Source organism: Dama dama, chromosome 1 (genome assembly GCF_033118175.1).
Source record: "Dama dama isolate Ldn47 chromosome 1, ASM3311817v1, whole genome shotgun sequence".
NCBI classification, from domain to species: domain Eukaryota; kingdom Metazoa; phylum Chordata; class Mammalia; order Artiodactyla; family Cervidae; genus Dama; species Dama dama.
Window position 1 is genome coordinate 78135634 of NC_083681.1, and position 23511 is coordinate 78159144.

Genomic DNA, 23511 nt, shown 5'->3' on the forward strand with positions numbered 1-23511 from the left:
AATTTTTAAAAGGCCAGAATGCTAATTCTATGCCAGAATTTTCATTTATTCCACACATTATGTAATTTCATCCTCATCACAGCTCTATGAAGTATGTGTCAACATTATCTCCATCTTGCATCTGAAAAGCACAAGGCTAGATACTAAATAGCTTCCATACAATCAAGAGCCAGTAAGTAGCAGAGCTGGCTCTCACTCTAGAATTTACTTTACTTTGTCATCTTCTGTGTATATATTATTTCATGGAAGTTATAGATCTTTATCTTTGTGCCCACCTTTCTTTCTTTCCTGTCTTGCCTATTATTCATGGGCATAGAATTAGTTCTTTGGTTTCTCTGATCTTTAGAAGCACCCAGGATTTTGTCATGGAGCATAACCAGGATGAAGACACTGCTGTGTCTTTGGATGATTTTATTGCCTAGCCCACAGCTTCAACTCAGAGTTAAGATTCAAGAATTCCTCTCTTGGGAGAACAGGGAAAGTGTTATCCATCTCTATGAACACACAGGAGCATGCATTGGTAAGCTTTTTTCTCTCCGTTTTTATGGATATCTGGTCCACTGAAGAATTCTAAGAAGGGAGTGGGCAAGAGTAAACCAAACTAAACCAAAATATGAATTTAGAAATAAGTAGCACCCTCTATGTAAACCTGAAAGAAGTCAGACTGAATCTACTCTATTTAATTTATTGCTCAAGAAAGACAAGAAAGTAGAGGAGTATAGTGCATCTTTCACTGGGGTGTGGTCATTCATAATGGACTTCCCGGGTGGTGCTGGTGGTGGAGAACCTGCCTGTCAATGCAGGTAGATGTAAGAGCCCCGGGTTCAATCCCTGGCTCTGGAAGATCCCCTAGAGGAGGGCATGGCAATCCACTACAGTATTCTAGCCTAGAGAATCCCTTGGACAGAGGAGCCTGGCAGGATACAGTCCATGGGGCCACAGAGAGTCAACACGACTGGAGTGACTTAGCACACAGCATGCATACGTTCATAATAAGCTAAATCTTGGTGGGATTGTTGGTAATACCTCCATCAACTAAATTTATTGTTTGAACTTGATGAATTGCTGTGAGATGCAGCTTCCTTATCTGCAAAATGAATGGGAGTGAGAATGCAAACTCTATGGAGCTTTCCAATTCTAGCAGTTTAAGTTCTGACTTAGAATGAGACACCTAAAAGTCAAACCCGTGGTGGTCTATATCTCTTCTGTAAACTTTAAGATGACATGGACCTGAGGCCAAGGAGATCCATGCCCAAAGGAGCTCTGAGCGGCCTAACACTCCACTCTGAGCAGGTCATGTTTCTTTTCAGCCCCAAACACACTGAAATGGGACTAGTGTGGGTGGTTTTGTGTTTGTTTGTTTTTTTACCTTTCGGGGAGAGGTCCAATGTATCCTCTTCTCTTACTTAGTTATGCTGAACAAATATTCTGAGAGGAATCCCAAGATGAGCAGTCACCCTCCTGCTGTCCCTGGGCCATCTGCTCATCCCACTTTTGCTTCTACTTGCAGGAAGTATTTAAGTTTCAGAGTCATCCCTTCTCCCAGAGGAAATATGATGAAATGGTGTTTGCACTCACAGGAGACTCAAAGATTTGATGAACTGTAATTCCCTATGGAATTTCACTCTCTCTCCCTTCAACTTTAATGATAAAAGAAGGAAACACATGGGAATATTTTTCAGCCTCTCTAGTTGTGGTAACTGAGTCAATGATGAAGGCTACATGCACTGTTTTTACAACCCCCCAAACGGCCTTCATGATATTACTTTGACTGTAATTTAGAAAGCCCTGCTTACTGATGCCTGAAGTCACTTCAAAGAGGACAAGTCTTTCCATGCTCCACAAAGTGGCCATATTTTGTTGCTGTTTAGTCCCTCAGTCATGTCTGATTCTGCGGCCTCATGGACTGCAGCATGCCAGGCTTCCCTGTCCTTCAATATCTCCCTGAGTTTGCTCAGACTCATGTCCTTTGAATCAGTGAAGCCATCCAACCATCTCATATTTAAACTGTATTTCTCTATTTAATTTGAAAGAATCTGCAATAAGAGTTTGAAATTTAATAGCAACAACTACAAAACCCAAATTTTTGAAACTGATCTTTTTTGAGAGCCTGATGCTGCTCTTGCAGCTAAGTCACTTCAGTCATGTCCGACTCTGTGCAATCCCATAGACGGCAGCCTGCCAGGCTCCCCCGTCCCTGGGATTCTCCAGGCAAGAACACTGGAGTGGGTTGCCATTGAGAGCCTAGTGGATAGGAAAAGGAAAAAAAATGGGCTGCAGAAAATTAACATGTTTTGAGCACTTATTCATCAGAGATTCTGCAGGGTTGTTTCCATATTTGGTCAATTGAATCTTCTGATGGTACCACGATTTCAATCAGAAAAGTCACATTAGGAAAAGTCGTATCTTCGTTAGTCAGCATTACCTCTGTTTTCTGATGAATAAATGGTAGCTGTTTTTTGGATTTGGGAGCCCCATGGTTCTCCATGAAAACTGCATTACAGCTTGTCAGTGGTTCTCTTTTATGATGCCAATCTCTCATTCTTATTTCCAAGGTGAATTCTCAGAAAACTCCATGGAGATCTCATCGCATCCTAACTTCTTATGGTTCTCATCTTGGTAGTAGGGAGATAAAATACTGTCTGTTTTTTAAGATATTTATTTATTTGGCTGCACCAGGTCTTAGTTGCAGCATGTGGAATCTTCGTTGCTTCACATGGGATCTTTTGTTGCAGGCATGGACTCCAGCTGTGGCACATCGGCTCAGTAGCTGAGGCCAGCTGGTTCCAGCAGCTGTGGTGGGTAGGCTTAGTTGCTCTGGGGCATGTATGATCCTAGTTCCCTGATCAGGAATTGAACCCATGTCCCCTGAATTACAAGGAGGATTTTTATCCACTGGACTGCCAGAGAAGTCCCTGTCTGGTGCCTCTTTGAATGACACTTAAACTGGGTTTAGAAATTAATTATTTTCTCATTTTGAAGCTCCTTGAGACTTTCTGCTTCACAGCTTGGGCTGACTAGGACCTACCCCCTATCCTGCCCATGATTAATCACTCCTGTGTTGTTCGGTGGTCTCCTTCCACCATGGTGTTCTCACCTCGGGTACTTTCCGTCCTATATCCATTACCATTGATCTCTTAGTGCCATGTGATCTTCCTTCCAACTTCCAATCCACACTCCTGTATAATAATAAATTCACTATTAATTGAAGAAAGGTTATTTCTTTACTTATTAAGTAAACTTCATTGTTTGCCAGTTATGTTTCAGACTCTGTGTTGATAGGAGCCTACTGTATTTTCCCTCCAAGGAAAGGCTAAGATCTAACCAAAATAATGCAAATACTGTCTGAATTGCTAGAGGTATAGCAATGCATCTTTTAAGTCTTTGTGTCCCTCAGCATTTAATGCAAATTACACTGATTACATTGTACTGAGAGAAGTTAATTGGGGTATCTTCTCAAAGTGACATAGATAATATAAATGATCGTCATATGTTGATCAGTTTATTTCAGACTCTTTATCTCTTATATGGAAGATACATTTAGCCAATGGGAAACTTGTAAGCATCAATCTAGGCTACATAGGCTGATAACTATTTCTTATTCTAGACAGTAGGGAAGAGAGTCAGAGTGGGGGAAACTCATGCTTATCAGTCAGCTGTCTATATGTATTTGATGCAACAATTCACATGCATTCATCCATCTATCTACAGATTCAATATATGAGGTGGGTGTTGGTATTCCTACATAGAAATGAAAAAGCTGAGATATCAAGAGGTTTGATGGATTATCCAAAATCACACAATCAGGGACAGATAGCCAGGATGGAAAGTCAGGTCAATCCTTGTTCTTCTCACCTCCCTTTACCTCCTTTGATTAGTCCATCACCGTGATTCAGGTAGCATAATTTCCCCTATGTACCCAAAGCCCTTGTAGAAGGCAAGATCAGGGATTGAACTAACCTGCTCTTTTGTGGATATTTTTAATGTTCCCCAGGGGACCAGACCACTAACTGAGGGGATGACAGTAAGAGGGTTTTTAATGGTGATTAGAGGTGCTTCCCTGGTGTTTCTGTGACTAGGAATCTGCCTGCCAGTGCAGGGGACATGGGTTCGATCCCTGGTCTGGGAAGATCCCACATGCCCTGGAACAGGAAGACCTGGGGTTAGAGCTACTAAGCCTGTGCCTCAGCACTCAGCACCCTGGAGTCCGTGAGCTACAACTACTGAAGCCCACACGCTGGAGCCCGTGTACGGCAACAAGAGACCCACCACGAGAAGCCTGCCTGCTGCAACGAGAGAGCAGTCCCTGCTCATGGCAACTAGTGAAAGTCTGACATAGCAATGAAGCAATGAATCAAAAAAAAAAAAAAAAAAAAATCAAAACAGTGGTTAGAAATCCTCATCGGAAAATTCATTCTATTTAGCCCCAGATATCCCAAGGGTGAATGAAGGAGAGGAACATGAAAGAGACATGTGATTCCCTTAGTTGCAGCGGGGGAAAAAAAAAAAGTATATTAAAATGAGATGCCATGAGGAACACAGTCCCCAGAGCCATAAGAACAAGAAATATATCCTATTTAAAATGTCAGGATGCTTACTCCAGACTCTGGTCTAGGGACTCTCCAACTGAAAATAGCTGCAAACAGTATTACAAATATACTGTAACAATGTATTCTATACATTGAAATGTATTTTACATTTTAACTTATTGGGATTCTTACCTTAAAGGAAAAGTAAAAATAAGAAGGACTCAGTTTCTGCTGAATGTGAGTGATTCTCTCCTGACAGGAAAGGTATAAGTGTTTCAGTTTTCTTGTCTCTACTGGTTGGTGTCTGAAGTCCTTTACAACTGTGTCTACTGCTTAACCTGGGACAACTAGAGGAAACTTTTCTAAAAGGTTTTTATGTTTTCTTGCCTCCTGATTTTATTTTTCTGGTGAATTTGGGCATTGGATAAGAACAAGCAAAGGGATAAAGTAGAAGTTAACCAATTAAGAAAGGTAAGAAAAAAATATTAAAGTTGTGTCCCGTGTAGTTTACTGATCTGAAGAAAAACTCACAATCTTGTTAATTTCTCCAATTATCCACAGACCCAAGGTTCCAAGAATACTGAATGACTAAGAAAGTATGTTAAATAACTGTTCTGTCCATTTTTATCAGTACAAACTTTGTTAGTCTTTAGGAGAAAACAGGATAATAAATAATATGACTTGAATGCTTTTTTAAACACCAGAGATTTTAAGGAAATCTTACTATTTTCACAAACCCTTAGAAATTGAAAACCCAGATGAAGAATATCTGGACTAAATGGTTGACTGCAAACTCTCAGCTAGGGGGAAGAGTATATTTCACAAAAACAAGAAATGTATTTGCTAAGGAAGAAGAGAGAATGAAGCATGTAATTTGCAATGCTAGATGTAAAATGAATGGTATTTTGCTAAAAGACAAATTAATGAGAGTGAGTTATGAAAAAGACAATTTTCAGCCTCTATAATTATATTTTCTTTTTAGGAGATATACACATTTTTTCCTAATGTAGGTAAATGGATTCTAATGTATTAATACAGTTCTGAGAATTACAATATCATCTCTATATAGTAGTGCTCACACCTATTATTGACAAGGTCCTTATAAATGACCTCAGATGTTAAGAGGAGAACTGCATTGACTGGATATAAATTAGACATCCATAGGCTATCTCTGGGACTCTGAGCAGTAGTTACCAATCTTTTGTACCTCTCATTTCTCATGTGCAAAATAATTCAGGAAAAATACTTAACACAGAACTTTTAGATCATAGGGAATGATTAACCTAATTTAGTACTTATTATTTTTACACATCATTGCCTTTCTTTATGTGCCTAACACACACCAAAGTTTCCAGAGCATTTTATTCTTTCTGCTATTTCTGATGGAAAAGCACTCTCACAGACTCTTTCTTGTTGAAGATGAGAGGAAAATACCCATTCCTTCTTTTTACTACCTGCTGAAGATGCTTTTCTGTGATGTTCAAACAGCAAGTTTAGTCCAAGGACAAGGACCTAGGCTGAATATCTGTCCAGTGAAATCAGAAGAGAGGCAGTGTAGTTTTGAGGAGCAAATAATGTGGCATCAAGAGACCTATGTTCTAGCAGCATTCACCACTGATTAGCTATGACATCCCTATCCTTCACTGACCTCAGCTAACAAAAGATAATCTTCTTAATACTCATTGGCTTATTCTTGATTATCTCCCTCACTGAATTGTGGTCAGACTTAGATAAGATAATGGGAGCAATGACATGCTGAAAGTACTGCATACAGATGTCAGACTTTTTGCTTATTGGAGTACTGAGTCCCTGTCCCATTGGAAACTGAGCAGATCTGAGCATGACTAGGCACTTCTTGTATGGTGGTATTTGTAAGAATGGAAACAGATCCTGCCACCCTTCCCCCAAGCTGTGCTCAGTAGATCTTTTAACATCAATATCAGCACAGGTGCTGAGTTACTTTGTTCTTCTGTTTTAAGTCTTTTTAAAAAGATTTATATTAATTCAGTTCAGTCGCTTAGTCATGTCTGATTGTTTGCAACATGGACTGCAGCACACTGGGCTTCCCTGTCCATCATCAACTCCTGGAGCTTGCTCAAACACATGCCCATTGAGTCTGTGATGCCATCCAGCCATCTCCTCCTCTGTCATCCACTTCTCCTCCTGCCTTCAATCTTTTCCAACCTCACAGTCTTTTCCAGTGAGTCAGTTCCACATCAGGTGGCCAAAATATTGGCATTTCAGCTTCACCATCAGTCCTTCCAATGAATAGTCAGGACTGATTTCCTTTAGGATTGAATGGTTTGATATCTTCGCAGTCCAAGGGACTCTCAAGAGTCTTCTCCAACACCATGGTTCAAAAGCATCAATTCTTCGGTACTCAGCTTTATATATATGCTGAGTTGCTTCAGCCACGTCCAACTCTGTGCAACCCTATGGACTGTGGCATCTCCCTCATAATTCAGTTGGCAAAGAATCTGCCTGCAATGCAGGAGACCTGGTTTCAACTCCTGAGTTGGGAAGTTCCCCTGGAGAAGGAAATGGAAACCCCCTCCAGTATTTTTGCCTGGAGAATCCCAAAGAGAGAGGAGCCTGGCAGGCTACAGTATGGGGTCGCAAGAATCGGGCACAACTGAGCAACTAGGCACACGTGGACTGTAGCCCACCAGGCTCTTCTGTCCATGGGATTCTCTAGGCAAGAATACTGGCGTGTGTTTCCATGACGTCCTCGAGGGGATCTTCCCTGTCTAGGGATCAAATCCTCGTCTTGTGCATCTCCTGCATTGTAGGCAGATTCTTTACCACTGAGCCACTGGGGAAGCCCATGTATATTTGACAATGCCACATAGTATGTGGGATCTTAGTTCCCCCAATCAGGGATCCAACCCACAACCCTTGCAGTAGAAGCATGGAATCCTCACCATTAGACTACCAGGGAATTTCACCTCATGTTTTAATTTCAGACAGTACCAAATAGCTTGCTGCTCTGAATGATAAGGGGTTTAACATTCTGAGATATAATTAGATAACTAAGTTAGTGTTAGAAAACGCCATGGGAAGAAAAAGCCACCTCTAAGGACCGTTGATGAAGGCCTTTACTGGGCGGTCGCTCTCAGGCAGAACTCCCGGGGGGCGGGTGAGCGAGGAGACAAAGGGAGTCTGCGAGGTATGAGGGGTGGGGAGAGGTTTTATAGACAGGGCCGGCGTCCAAGCCAGGTCTTCCTATATAAGGAAGAAAGGGCAGGCTACAGCGGCGGTTGGTGTCCAAGGGCTCCGTGTTGGCACCTGATTGGACCAGGCTGCAGGGGGGCGGCCCCTGGAAGTTTAGCCAGCCTCCGGAACTTGCCTGCGGCACTTTTCCGGGGCATGCCTCAACATGCCCGACCTTTCAGTTAGTATCATGCTGTCTACTGTTTTATAATCTAAGCCCATGGACCAGGTGAGGAATTGGAGTGGAAATAGAGAATTCCACTAGAGTAATTGGCCTAAACTTCTACTTTAAAAATGTAGACTGGGGATGTGTTTTGTTTTTTTTTTTTTTTTTCTTTTTTTTTTCTTTTTTCCTCTGTTCCTCCCTCTCTCCCTTCCTTCCATCCTTCCTTCCTCTCTTTCTTCTATCTTTTTTTCTTCTTCTTCCTTTTGTCCTGGATTTCACTTCATTATACATTTCAAGGGGTAACTTTTACCTCCGCTTGGATGACTTCGTATTAAATCATTCCCCAGATTTAAATATGGAGGCCAGAACATTCCATATGCCGTTGGTGGTGGTTTCCGCTTCCATTGTGATCCTGTGAATCTGCGTGTCCCTAGGAGTCTTCTCTGCCCTGACTTGTTCTATTACTGTCATCTGGGATGTGAGCTTATTCTTACATTCTTCTTCTCTAAAAACTGAAGGGGATTATTCAAAATGCTCAATATTTAACTGACTTTTTTTTTTTTTTTTTTCTTCTGTAAATGCTGACACTGGAAAATTAGGGTAGGGTTAGAACCATGTTGGCTATGTGGGAATATTCTATCTCCTGGCTTGGCCATCAACTTTAAAAATTGCCCCCACCACCACCAGAAAATTCAAATTCATTTTATTTTTTAATTAATTTTAATCATTTTCAATACTTTTCACTCATTCCATTAGTACTGCTGAAGATCAGTCAGTGGCCTGAATTCATTTTGACATTTTTCTCTGGGAGATGTGCCTAAAAGGTATGCTAATATATCAATTAATTTATCATAAATGATGAGATACGTCTTAAGGATACGTTCCTGTAGTTATCCGATAAAGAGTTAATGCCAGAATTGCTCATAATTGATAGACATATGTCACTTGTTTTAAGGTCATTTGTTAGTTGGCAGCACACCTAGAACTCACCACAGTGCTTTCATGTTTTAATATCAAACTTAGCACACTTTTTACTGTTTTTCACGTTACGCACTGTGCTAAAATTTGCATGTGTACATGTCAGTAAAGAGGTGTTTAAGTTCTGTCATGTATTTGTTGTTGTTTAGTTGCTAAGTCATGTCCAACCTTTGTGACCTCATGGACTATATCCTACCAGGCCCCTCTGTCCATGAAATTTTCTAGGCAAGAATACAGGAGTGGGTTGCCATTTCCTTCTCCAGGGGACCTTCCCCACCCAAGAATTGAACCTGAAGCTCCTGTATTGGCAAGCTTGTTCACCAGGGAGCCGGCAGGGAAGCCCACCTGTCATGTATTCATCTGATCAAATAGCATGGTCTATCTTTTCTCTTATTGCAGCTCAAATGGCCAGATATATGAAAGAGGTGCAAACCAGGAATCAAACAGAAGTGACAGAATTTGTCCTCTTAGGACTCTCAGACAATTCAGAGCTACAGGTGGTCCTCTTTGGATTGTTTCTGTTGATCTATATGGCAACCATGGTGGGTAATTTGGGGATGATTGTGTTAATTAAGATGGATCCTTGTCTCCACACCCCCATGTACTTTTTTCTCAGCAGTCTCTCCTTTGTCGATGCCTCTTACTCTTCTTCTGTCACTCCTAAGATACTGGTGAACCTCGTGGCTGAGAGGAAGGCCATTTCTTTTAATGGATGCGCTGCCCAGTTCTATTTCTTTGGCTCCTTCCTGGGGACTGAGTGCTTCTTGTTAGCTATGATGGCATATGACCGCTACGCAGCCATTTGGAACCCTTTGCTGTATCCAGTTCTCATGTCTGGGAGAATTTGCTTCTTGCTAGTGGCTACCTCATTCCTAGCAGGTTTTGGAAATGCAGCCATACACACAGGAATGACTTTCAAATTGCCCTTTTGTGGCTCCAATAAGATCAATCATTTCTACTGTGATACACCACCCCTGCTCAAACTCTCTTGCTCTGATACCCGCATCAATGGCATTGTGATCATGGCTTTCTCCAGTGTTAATGTCATCGGCTGTGTTATGATCGTCCTCATTTCCTACCTATGCATCCTTGTTGCCATCTTGAGGATGCCCTCATTAGAGGGCAGGCACAAAGCCTTCTCCACCTGTGCCTCTCACCTCACGGCCATCACCATATTCTTTGGGACGATTCTCTTCATGTACTTGCGTCCTACGTCTAGCTACTCAATGGAGCAGGACAAGATTGCCTCTGTCTTTTATGTGGTAGTGATCCCTATGCTAAATCCCCTCATCTACAGTTTGAAAAATAAGGATGTGAAAGGGGCCTTAAAGAAGATCTTACAGAAACAGATACTGTGAAGCCATGGTACATTTTACCCTATTATGTGGAATAAGAATGTTTTCATGTTAACTGTATTGTCTAATTGCTTGAACTGTTTTTCCATGTTAAAGTATATTGTTTGATCACCAGCCCAGGCTGGATGCATGAGACAAGTGCTCGGGCCTGGTGCACTGGGAAGACCCAGAGGAATCGGGTGGAGAGGGAGGTGGGAGGGGGGAATCGGGATGGGGAATACTTGTAAATCCAGGGCTGATTCATGTCAATGTATGACAAAAACCACTACAATATTGTAAAGTAATTAGCCTCCAACTAATAAAAATAAATGAAAAAAAAAAAGTATATTGTTTAAAATGAGATGTATTCTTAATTTCCTGGTGTCTAAAATGTATATTTATTAGCCTATAGTATGAATCAATAGAATGAAGGAAGGCTGTCTGGTAAAATATCAAAATACTTGGAACTGGCTGATCTAGATTGAAATCTCAATTTTAATATTGAGCTTTCCCACTCTAGTTATATATATATATATATTTATATATATAAATTAGTTATATATATAATTATATATAAAATTTTATATTTTTGATTGGATCTTGGAAAATAGACTCTGAGACAGATATTTATATTTAGGAAATTCATTGGAGAGTGTTCCCAGGAACAATACTGATAAAGAAGTAAGGGAAATAGGATTGGGTAGAAGAAACTAATTTGTGATAAAATTGCAACAGAGTACTCAGCCAGTTCCATGTGCAGATCTGGAGTTGAGATTATCCTTCTCAGAGATGTTTCAAATTTGAACAGGTATTTATACCTCCATAATAACCTGCTTTAGATATGGGTCACCCACTGGAAGTGGTCTCATTTTCAGAATGACAATGACTCTCAGCAGGGATATTCCAAGACTAGAGCTCAGCTATGAGGTGTCTGCTGTTGAAGGAAGGTGGGGAAGTAAATACTTCAATACTGAAAGTCCAATCTGGGTAGTATATCACAGCATCTATTATAAATAGTAACACTTCCATTCACATGGATGTCAAGAATACCAAATACTATAGAAGAAAGTCTTAGCTGTTTAATAATACGGGTGCTATAGCAACAATGGGGGGTATAGTTTACTGACTTTGTGAATTAACTGAAGTATTTTGGAGTATGGTAATCTCAAAGTCAAAGTGTTTCAACTTTTTACCTGTAACCCAGCCAAAGTTTCACATAATTTTCAGTAAACATTTATCAAACACAATTATCTATTTTTGCTCATTTTAGTGGGGTCGGGGCTGTCAATGTTGGAACAACAGGGAAAATACTGTATTTCATGAGACGATATGTTGAAGAAGGACTAAGTAATGATTTGGAATCAGCTAAATGTCTGTTTCCTATTTCTTTCCATCCCACTCTCCACTACAGACCAATGTTGGAACATTGGAATACCAATGTCTAAAAGGTTTGTTAGACCCCACAAAGGAGGAGATAACTCATCCTATCCCCCTGGAACAGCCCTCCAATCTCCTGTTAATTCCACTTGTAATTATTAACCAATGTTTCTCTCAAAGACATTAGTGGAAAAATGTATTCAGCAGGTAACACATGCTGAAGATATACCATGTGAGAAAACAAAGTTCTTGATTTCATGAAACTTGTTTTTGAGTGAGGAAGACTTTGTTGTCAACAGCAAAATGTGTATGCATGTGTGCATAGGCATTTGTTCCTGTTTGTGTGGGATGCATTGTGTGACATGAATAAGAGTTGTGCTTTAAAGAAATTAAAGCAAGAGAATAGGCTTGTATGGGAGTAGAGCAACCTGTGGAAATAACATTTGCGCAAGTCCTGCATAGGATAACATTGCATGAATATCCGTGGTGAATACAAAGGCCCTGAGGTAAGATCCTCTTTGGTTTGTTAAAAGAATAGTAAGGGAACAAGTATACGTGGAACAGAGTGAGCAAATAAAAAGAGAGAAAAAACTGCAATCAGGAAGGTGTTTGGGGAGTGATGAATCAATTGGAGTATGTTATGGTAACTCACTCCAGTATTCTTGCCTATTAAAATAGAAATGAGTAGGGGTTACATTTTTAGTGGAATTCTGAAATTTTGAGGCAAGACCTAATAAATTTTATATCATTTAATTTAATTCAATGTTATGCACAATGGAGTCTTAAGACCATAAAAGAGATTTTGTGCTTCAAATGCCTAACTTATTCACGAAGGTATAAGTGACTCCCTGGGGAGAAAATAGTTCAATTATCTCAGTGAAAAATAAGTGGATGTCTTAATTTTGAGTTAGTATATTTCAGGCTTTCACTATTTTAGTGTTTTGCAAAGATGATTAAATCTCAAGAGCATTGTCACAACCTTAATAATCTGACCCTCAGCCTCAAATTCAGAAGCAGCATCTTACACTCTTTGATGGATTAATTAACCATATCTTGAGTCTGTCACAGCTGAGTTCCTTATGCCACTTCCATTTTCATCAAAGCTATAAATTTCACGCTGTAAGGAAAAAAAAAAAATTGTATTCCTCCAAAAACCAACAAATAAAACTAAAGTTATAAACACCACACTTTCAGTGAGTATGTCTTAAGGACAGCAGGTAAGATGCTTTACTTTATCCCTAAGTGGTCAGATATAGAAAGCTTCAAAGAGGATTCAAAAAGCATTCAAGAATTTAAGACAAAACCTCTCGGTGCTCTGTGACAACCTGGAGGGATAGGCCCGGCAGGGAGGGAGGCTCAGCATGCAGGGGACGAATGTGTGCCTATGGCCGATTCATACTGATGTAGGCAAAAACCATCACAATATTGTAAAGCAATTTTCCTCCAACTAAGATAAATAAATACAAATTTTAAAAACACTATATCTCTAAATTGCAATATGTCTGAAATACCGAATTTAAGGTTAGCAACTAAACTAACACATTTTTTTTTTTTTAGAAGAAAAGGGTTTAGGATGACTAATAAGAGATGAGGATTTTGTAGAATATTCAAGCTATGCATACACATACAAACACACATGTACACATGCATCTCTCTGTGTATATATGTGTGTTTTTGTGTGTGTATGAAGCAGGGAAATTTAATTAATTTTGTTCAGAAAGAGTGCCAAAGCACTTGGAATATTTAATACACTGTAGTACATTAAGTAAAATTATTTTATGCTCTTATATGCACACTTTGAGAAACCACTGCAATTGTCCGCCTTTATCTATCTATTTATATACATAAACATATGTAAACACATACACACATATCAGATCATATATGTCATATAGAATATAATTCCAATTATATCAAATATATATAATGTATACATATATTTACATGTATAAAGTGGACCTCTACAAAATGGCTATGAATATTTTTAAGTGGCATTTTACAGGGTGGAATTTAACTGATTTTAGAGAAAGAATGGTCAGTTAAAGGACTATTGTAGTAATCTAGGCGAAAGATGATGTTGACTTGAGCCTTAATGGTAGAAATAAAGATGGAAGGCGGTAGTTGGTTTGTTGATGTAGATATTTTGAAAATAGAGATAGCTTAATTGTCTGATAGACTAGTTACATAGTGTGTGAGAAAGAAAAGAGAACAATTTTTTCAATAATCATCTGCTTGTATTTATTTTTTATTTGAACGCATGGAAGTAGAGAGTTGTCACTGACTTGAGATAGAGAATGTTATGTTTAGGAAAATTAAAGGAAGGCATGAGCAAATCAGCTTTGAGTCAGGTTGAATCATTATTTGATATTAATGTGAAAATGTGAGTAAGTGCATTATAAGTCTGGGGTTTGGGAAAGAGGTCAGGGCTGAATTAAATTCAGGAGTTGTAAATATATAGATAGTATTTATAGTCATGAGACTGAATACGATCACGAAGGTAGAGTGTAAATAGAAAAAAACAAACAATAGAAGAGGATCATGAAATGAGTTCTGAGCTACTCCGATCTTAACAGTCAGAGAAAAGAGGAATAAACAAAGAAGGCTGAGAAGGAGCAACCCATATGGCAGGAGGAAAACTCAGAATGTTGTGTCCTGGAAGACAAGAGATGATAGTTTTTCAAGGAGTAGTTAGCAATTAACTCTGCCAAATAATGATAGATCAAAAAGTTGAAGATTGAGAATTGACCACTGAATTTGGCAGCATAAAGAACCCTGACAACCTTGACAAGAACAATTTCTGTGGAGTGATGGAGTGAAAGTTTGATTAGAGTGGGCTTAAGAGAAAACAGGAAAAAAAAAATGAACTGAATTCAGGAAGTATTATATATCCAACTATGTCATACATTTCATTGCCAAAGAGAATGCAAAGGAACTGGATGATAGACAGTGAAGGCGAAAAGATCAACAGAGGAGGTGAAAAACTTTGGGAGGTAAGGTAAGATATAGACAAGCAGGGGTTGATTATCAACCACACACACGTGGATAAATGCTCATTTTAAAATAAAAGTTTCTGAGTTTACTTAAGAAAACTTTTTGTTGTTCTGCAGTTAAAAAAATAAAAAGCCTTAATATACATGTTCTTTGGACATTTTAGAAGTAATTTTACAGTAGAGAATAAACTGATTTTCTTTCTTTCTTTCTTTTTTTTTTTTTTTGCATAATTTATATCTCTAATTTCTTTCTTATCTCAGCAAGCAAATCATCCATTCTGAGACAAAGGGATAAGCAACCATTCGACAGTGACTGAATTTATTCTCCTGGGGTTCAGCGATCATCCAGAGCTACAGAGTCTTCTTGTTATGATATTTCTATTCATCTATACGATCACTGTGTTTGGAAATCTTGGCATGATCCTGTTAATCAAGGTTGACTCCCATCTCCACACTCCAATGTATTTTTTCCTCAGTAACCTGTCCCTTGTTGACGTCTGCTACTCTTCTGTCATTGCCCCTAAAATGCTCGTAAATTTCTGGGCAGAGAACCCAGTCATTTCATTCAATGAATGTGCCACTCAGTTCTTCTTTTTTGGTTCCTTCGCTGGCATTGAGGGATTCCTGCTGACCGTGATGGCCTATGACCGTTACGTAGCCATCTGCAAACCTCTCCTTTACACGGTCCCTATGTCCCCCCAACTGAACGCCCTGCTGGTGTTGGCCACATACCTCGCCGGCTTCATAAATGCTGCCGTTCACACGGGCCTCACCTTCCAGCTGTCTTTCTGCCACTCCAGCGTCATCAACCACTTTTTCTGTGACACTCCACCCCTCCTGAGACTCGCTTGTTCTGACACGTGTCAATGAAGCTGTCATTTTTGCTTTCGCCAGTTTTAACGACCTGAGCTGCCTCCTGACTATTCTCATTTCTTATCTCTCCATCCTCGCTGCCATCCTGAGGCTCCGCTCTGCTGAGGGGAGGCGCAGAGCCTTCTCCACCTGCGCGTCCCGCCCGATGGCGGTCACCTCTTCTTTGGCACAATCCTGTTCATGTACCTGCGGCCCAGCGGCAGCTACTCAATGGGCCAAGACAAAGTGGTGTCCGTGTTTTACACGGCGGTCATCCCCAGGTTAAACCCGCTCATCTATAGTCTGAGAAACAAGGACGTCAAAACCTCCTTCGGCAAAATTTTTAAAACATCCTCTTTTTGCTTCTGTACTTAGAATTGCCAAAGCGTGGGCTTTCAGGACTCAGAGGGAACTTAGAAATGGCCAAATCCACATGTGTTTACTCTGGCTCCACGTCATTCTGTCATGAGGTTTCTTGCTTTGTTTTTGCTTTTTTTTTTTTTTTCTAATAGTGGAATTGGACCAAATATTCCAAGCATCCTGGGGAATATGATTGCTCTATATAAATCCCATTTATTCCAGAGAACCTATATGCTTGAAAAAAACAATTATCATAGTTCAACTCCCAATTTAGGAGCATAAAACTCAAAATAGGCATACCTAAAATATATTGTAGGCTTTGTTCCAGACCACTGCAATAAGTGAATGGCATAATAAAGCAAATTGCACAATTTTTTGGTTTCCCAGCACATGTAACAGTTATATTTATATTATATTGTAGTGTATTAAGTAGGCAACAGCATTATGTCTAAAGTGTATGTATTTTATTTAAAATACTTTATTAAAATCTAGCCTTCAGTGAATTACAACATTTTACTGGTGAAGGGTATTGCCTTACTGCTGATGACTGCTGACTGATCAGGATGACAGTTGCTCAAAATTTGGGTTGTGGTGACAATTCCTTAAAATGCAGCAATGAAGTTTGCCACATCAAGTGACATTGTTACAAAAGATTTGCCTGTAGCATGTAATGCCATTCCACAGCATTCTACCCACAGCAGAACTTTGAAAGTTTGAATTGATACTCTCAAAGGCTGCCACTGCTTTATCAACTAAGTTTATGTAATATTCTAAATCCTTTGTTGTCATGGCAACAATCTGTACAACATTTTTCACCAGGAGTGATTCCATCTCAAGAAACGATTTGCTTTGCGCATCCACAAGAAGCAAGTCCTCATCCATCAAAGTTTTATCCTGAGATTGCAGCAATTCAGTCACATCTTCAGTCTCTACTTCTAATCAAGTTCTCTTACTGTTTCCATTACATCTGTAGCTAATCTCTCCACCGAAATTTTGAACTCCTCAAAGTCATTCGTGAAGGTGGGATACAACTTTCCCCAAATCCTGTTAATGTTAGTATTTTTACATCTTCCAAATGGATCATGAATGTTCTTAATGTCATTCACAACAATGAATCCATCCTGGAAGCTTTCAATTTCCTTTGCACAGACATCAAAGAAATCACTATCTATAGCAGCCATAGACTTACAAGACATATTTTTAAAATAATAACATCGGAAAGTTGAAATGATGCCTTGGTCTATAGGCTGCAGAATGGATGGGGAATGTGATTGCTCTGTTGTGTTAGCAAGCTTAAAACCAGCACATATCTTGTTGTACATCTCCGTTAGAACTCTTGGGTGAACAGATGCATTGTCAATAAGTTCATAATACTTTAAAAAGAAATATTTTTTCCTTCATTTTATTTTTTCTGAGCAGTGGATCTCAACAGTGAGCTTAGAATATTTAGTGAACCTTGCTTCTCAGCTGGCACTAGTGGTAAAGAACCCGCCTGTCAATGCAGGAGACATAAGAGACATGGGTTCGATCCCTGGGTCGGGAAGATTCCCCTGGAGCAGGCATGGCAACCCACTCCAGGATTCCCGCCTGGAGAATCCCATGGACAGAGGAAGGCTGGCAGGCGACAGTCCATTGTGGCACAGAGTTGGACAAGACTGAAGCGGCAGCATGTTGTAAACAGATGTGCTGTCATCTACACTGTTGTTTTATTTATAGAGCAGAGGCAGAGTAGATTTAGCACACTCCTAGGGGCCCTAGAATGTTCAAAGTGGTAAATGAGCATTGGCTTCAATTGAAGCTGAAGAAGGAATTCATAGGGCCTGGACTCCCTCTCCGGCCTGTCCATGCTGGCCGTGCTCGGCTGCCTCTCCAGCGGACTCTGAACTCTCTGCTTAGTGCCTGTGGGGACAACAATGGAAGGATAAGACCCCCTCCAGACAGGGGAATCTTGACGATCACATCCAGGCTACTCATTGCCTAAGAGGAAGCATACCGTAATCACCCCTGTCTCCGGACAGGTCATAAACTTTTTTTTGTATCTATCAGGATGTAATCACAGGCTTATCGATTATTAACTGGTTGGAATGTAACTGCGGGCTTATTGACTATTGACTGTTTGGACACGTACTCATGGGGTAGGTGGTGGGTTTAGACGCGTACACATGGGGGTAGGTGGTGGGTTTGGACACGTACGCATGAGGTATAAAAGATTTTCACAAATGCTGGTCGGGGCCCTTGGCTAAGAGGAGACTCTGCCTTGGGCCCGCCGGCGTAATAAACTGCACTCCACTATCTGCATTGTCCTTCTGAGTGAGTCTGTTTCCCGGAAAGCGTGGCTATAACAAAGCCTCGAGCTACATTAGCCCCTAACAAGAGAATCAGTCAATCCTTTGAAGGTTTGAAGTGAGGCAAACCCTGTCCTTTGAAACTTTGACTTCTCTTTAGCTATGGAAGTCCTAGATAACATCTCTCTCTAATATAAGGCTATTTCACCCATATTGAAAATACATTGTTCAGTGTAGCTAAATTTATTGTTTTGAGTGTTGTTGTTCCTTACTAACTCTTAAAATTAGATAGTGTAAATCATCTAATGATTTTTCTTCTGTCTCAAAATTGTTTTGGCTAATTTAAGATTTTTTTTTTCTTAACAGTCTTTATATAACTTGTAATCATTTGTCTATTAAAAATAAGCCAGCTGAACTGGCATTAAAACTATTGATCAATTTTAGACAAATTGGTAACTTAAAAATACTGTACTTAAAACTACTGAATATTACAATCCACAAGGAAGATATATCTCTCCATTATTTAAGTCTCCTTTAATTTCTCTCTGCATGCAGTGTTTTGTGGTTATCAGTATGCAACTCTTGCACTTTTATAAAAAAAAAAATCATTTTTAAGTGGCTTACTCTTTTGATGTTATTATAAGTGATATACAGAAACATTTATTTTCTAGTTATGGTTGGTTTTTACATAATAATATAAATAATCTATGTATATTGATCTTTACCATGTGACCTTCCACTATATACTCTTAGCATATTAAAAAATAAGATGTACAACTTAATGATCACTGCAATAAATCTAATTAACATCTTATCTGTGTATCTTAAAAGGAGATTCTATATAAACTATTAAGCAATCTGTGAATAAGATGCTTTTATTTTTTTCCCTTTCAATCAGTACAATTTTATTCATAGATTAGAACTTCCAGTATATTATTGAATCTGCCATAATCAAAAATATAGTGAATTAAATAATCACAAGAACACAAATAACAGTGTCAGTGGGATAGTTTCAATTATCTGACTGTTTGATATTTGTGTAGCTAAAGCAATTATGTGTTCTTTTAGCAGACACATGTCAACTGGTCTTTGCAATTGAAGCAGAGTGATATTAACTAAGGAATTTGCACCTTCAAATATAAATTAAATAGCGTCTCCTGAAGGCTTTCTAGGAAAATAAAATAAAAACGCTTAAAACTCTTCTTTTAGCTAGTATCAAAGTTAGGTAGGTAAATTCTGTGCCCTCCAGTATTATTTGTTGTTATATATATTAAAAAAATAAGCATTTACTCTTATGTGTGGACTTCTGATCAAGTGACCCCATACTGAAAAGCACTGTTACTTTGCCTTTCGAGAATTAGTTCACTACTTTTTATCTACTTGTTCAATTGCTATTGAGTTAGTCCTACCTCTCCATGGAAAAATCTGTTTGTAAATATTAGGATTATGACAATGCTGTTCTATATTAAACTATATCAGGATATAGTGGTGGTGGTGGTTTAGTCACTGAGTCGTGTCCAACTGTTGTGCCCACGGACTGTAGCCCACCAGGCTCCCCTGTCCATGGGATTCTCCAAGCAAGAGTATTGGAGTGGGTTGCCATTTCCTTCTCCAGGGGATCTTCCTAACTCAGGGATTGAGCCAGTGTTTCCTGCTTGGATTCTTTATTGTCTGAGCCACCAAGGAAGCCGTTATCAGAATGTACTTACAAAAGTACTTTGGGAAACCAAGGCTGACATTCAGCTTAAAGAAGGGTCAAATCTTCAAGTATCTTTATGCAAAATAAGGAATCTCTACATTAAGAGGTCAGGAAATAAGAGCTCTACTATCCTACAATTAGCTTTACAATCATATAAGAAACTTTTATTTCATGGGAATATTTAGGATTTTACACTTTAAATTTTTATTTAATTTGTTCAAGGAATCAAGGTAAAGCAGAAAACGTTGGGATAAATAAATATTTTCTACCCCTATCTGAAAAATACATGATTATGCTCAAATCTCCCCCAATGTGCTAAGTTACTGACAATATATGTTTTTATAATGATATACAGATTTATTTCACTGACTGATTTCTCAGACTATAAGCCAGTATTTGGAAATCTAAAACAATCAGAGATGCCTCTCTTGTCTTATTGAGACTTTACTTTAATTACTTTGATTGTATTGGCTGGAGTTATCAATGCCTTGGAAAATAGAGGCTACTGAGACCATCTCTAGATCCCTTTATTCTCTAACAAATGCAGTATCAAACAATACTCAGATATTCTTTACTCATATTTGACTTCTCCTCCTAAATCACCAATTTTGTGATATATCAATTTTATGAATGATCCTGGTTCTCAGTCATTTTTATACATGAAAAATGCAAAATTCATCCAACCACATTTTTGTCTTTTCATAGTATTAAAAGTGATGGTGAACTTTATTTTTGCCAAAGATCTCAGCCACATAGTATAAAACAGGGAACAAAGATGTTATGTAGAGATTTTGGTCTTGAAGGAAAATTAAAGATCTCAAAGCATGAAATTAAGGTTATTTCCTTGAGGGAACAAAGTCTATCTTAATTGGATTATAAGGATTAAAAAAAAAAAAAAAAAAACTCTAGGGAATATTCCTAAGAAACACATTATAAATCTTCCCACCTCATTTTAGAAAATATGTCAGTTTTACAGGTAAGTCATTTTCTACATTTGTTCACTAAAAATATGTTTTTTATTTTGTGTGAAGATTAATATTCTCACCAATATTGAAAAAATTATTTTCATCATTTATACTTGTTTTTTTCTGTTCAAATGTTAATATTTCATGGCATTTCTGAAAAATCAAGTATTATATACAGGCTCTTCTGATGTGTATGTGAAAACTAAATTTAAAAAGCCTTAAGATGAAATTCTTGAGGCATGATGTTTCCAATCATATCTTAATTTCACACACACAAAAAAAGAAATGATAGTTCCAGCTGTGAGCTAAGTCTGCATTTAAATATTATCCTAATGTGCTTTCCTAAACAAATATATTCAGAGGTGTGCCAGTTTTAAAAAATAACGGAAACAAATTCCTCTTCAGATATTTGAATTCTTTATTTACTGTTCAAATTCTGCCTTCTCAGATTTTCTTTGAATGGCCATCTAAAAGCACTCCACCTTTATTTTCTCCATAGTGTTTTCTTCTAAGTGACATACTGCTGTAAACATTTGTCTATGTGCTCAATATCTGTTACCTCTCTTACAATATATGGTTCTCAAGGATAGGTAATTTGCTCATTCCTGTAATCCCAGGAGCGAGAACCAAAAAAAAAAAAAAAAAAAAAAAGCCTCCGTAAATAATGAGTGGGTGGATTTAAAAAGCAGAAAGAACAATTCTTCATTCTGCACCTTCTTAGCCATATGTCAAGAGATGCATCTACTCATTAAATGTCTTCTGAATGAATTTAAGCCAGACAAGTACGGGTTTCAGGAGAAAATGCTGGACTGAACATGTCTTCTCATGTGTGTCAAAAACAGTAGGGTATCAGAGGTGCAGGGACCACAGAAACTCTGCATCCTTCATTTGTCCATTTGAATGATGCCATGGACCTGCTGCTTTCCAGACCTGATTTTCATTCTTTTGGCTTTCTTTTTCACAGGATTTGAAAAAAACATACCGAATATGGAGTTTTCCAAGAAAACAGGGTTAATCGTATATGTGTATACACAATTTACAAATATGAAAGGGAAAGGGAATGTGTGAGTTTGTCAGTGTGTGTTTCCAGCATATATATAGAAAAATATATTGCAAAGAGATAAGGTGCAAATATTTACATAGATGTTCTGATGCATTGGTTGAGAAGAGTAATTTACTTACAGAGAGATAGATCAAACGTAAATGACAAAAGAATGGCATAAATGCAGAATCAGGATCAGATAGAATTCTTGACTTTACCACTTTCAGTTTTTAAGGGATGAGAACATGTCTTCCCCTAACCACACTGTAGTGACTGAATTCATTCTCCTGGGGCTCACAGATGACCCGGTGCTACAGAAGGCCCTGTTTGGGGTGTTCCTGGTGATCTACCTAATCACACTGGCAGGGAATCTGGGCATGATTGTGCTCATCAGGACCAATCCCCACCTCCAGACTCCCATGTATTTCTTCCTCAGCCACCTCTCCTTTGTAGACCTTTGCTATTCCTCCAATGTTACTCCAAATATGCTGCACAATTTCCTCTCAGACCAGAAGACCATCTCCTACGCTGGATGCTTCACCCAGTGTCTTCTCTTCATTGCCCTGGTGATCACTGAGTTTTATCTCCTTGCTTCAATGGCCTTGGACCGCTATGTAGCCATCTGCAGCCCTCTACATTACAGCACCAGGATGTCCAAGGACGTGTGCATCTTTCTAGTCACAGTCCCTTATACCTGTGGATTCCTCAATGGTCTCTCTCAGGCACTGCTGACCTTTCACTTGTCCTTCTGTGACTCCCTTGAGATCAACCATTTCTACTGTGCTGATCCTCCTCTGATAATGTTGGCCTGCTCTGACACCTATGTCAAAAAGATGGCGATGTTTGTGGTTGCTGGTTTCACTCTCTCAAGCTCTTTGTTCATCATTCTCCTGTCTTATATTTTCATTGTTGCATCTATCTTGGCGATCCGTTCTGTGGAAGGCAGGTACAAAGCCTTTTCTACCTGTGGTTCCCACCTGACAATAGTCACTCTATTTTATGGAACCCTCTTCTGCATGTACTTGAGGCCTCCAACTGAGAAGTCTGTAAAGGAGTCCAAAATATTTGCAGTCTTTTATAGTTTTTTGAGCCCAATGTTGAACCCTTTGATCTACAGTATGAGGAACAAGGATGTGATCCAAGCCATGCAGCAAATGATTAAGAAAAATCTTTCATAACATTGCAGTTTAAACATCTGTTCCTTTGATATGACTGAATATCCATAACAGCCTTGTGTTTTAGAGCTTAGAAATGAGTAACACAGAACTCTAACTGTGATAGAATTCCAGGTTTCTTTTATTATTATTATTATTATTATTTGAGGATCAGGATCATTTAGTCATTGGGACAAGACAGATAGCAATCTCTTCTTTTGATTACGCAAAGAGCTGTGTTTCACTCTTAGCCAACAGAATATTCTGATGTCAAACTACTTAACATTTTGCCTAAATTTTATAATCTTGAAAACCACTGTGGCTTTCAGGACCCAAATTTAAACTCAGTCTTTGCAACTCTTAATCCAATGGCTGACCTATTTGGAGTCATTTTTTAATATTCTACTTATTGATGTCTATTTGTGATTTAAATTTTTGTACTCTGTAAGTCTTTGGGTGAAACTCACCTCAGAAATTCGTGAGAGTATACATCAACATGTGTGAAAAAATCATAAATAACACAACTACAGATGAGTTCTCACTTTTAGTGAGCTCAGTTCAGTCGCTCAG

At 38.8% G+C, this 23511-nt stretch overlaps 2 protein-coding genes and 1 pseudogene across 2 annotated transcripts; all 3 read left to right on the top strand.

Annotated features, from left to right (window-relative positions):
- Positions 1–9287: 9287 nt before the first annotated feature.
- LOC133055991 (olfactory receptor 5AP2) lies at positions 9288–10241 on the top strand. The gene has a single exon (XM_061141085.1). It carries the CDS (start codon positions 9288–9290, stop codon positions 10239–10241), a length of 954 nt encoding a protein of 317 aa, XP_060997068.1.
- A 1547-nt stretch (positions 10242–11788) lies between these two features.
- On the top strand, positions 11789–15811 carry LOC133067005 (olfactory receptor 5AP2-like; annotated as a pseudogene).
- A 6221-nt stretch (positions 15812–22032) lies between these two features.
- LOC133056001 (olfactory receptor 5M10) lies at positions 22033–22965 on the top strand. The gene has a single exon (XM_061141091.1). The coding sequence runs from the start codon at positions 22033–22035 to the stop codon at positions 22963–22965; it is 933 nt and encodes a 310-aa protein (XP_060997074.1).
- The last annotated feature ends 546 nt before the right edge of the window (positions 22966–23511 follow it).

Excerpts from the sequence above, each read along its gene's own strand:
- LOC133055991 (XM_061141085.1), top strand. The coding sequence starts at position 9,288 with ATGGCCAGATATATGAAAGAGGTGCAAACCAGGAATCAAACAGAAGTG.
- LOC133056001 (XM_061141091.1), top strand. The coding sequence starts at position 22,033 with ATGTCTTCCCCTAACCACACTGTAGTGACTGAATTCATTCTCCTGGGG.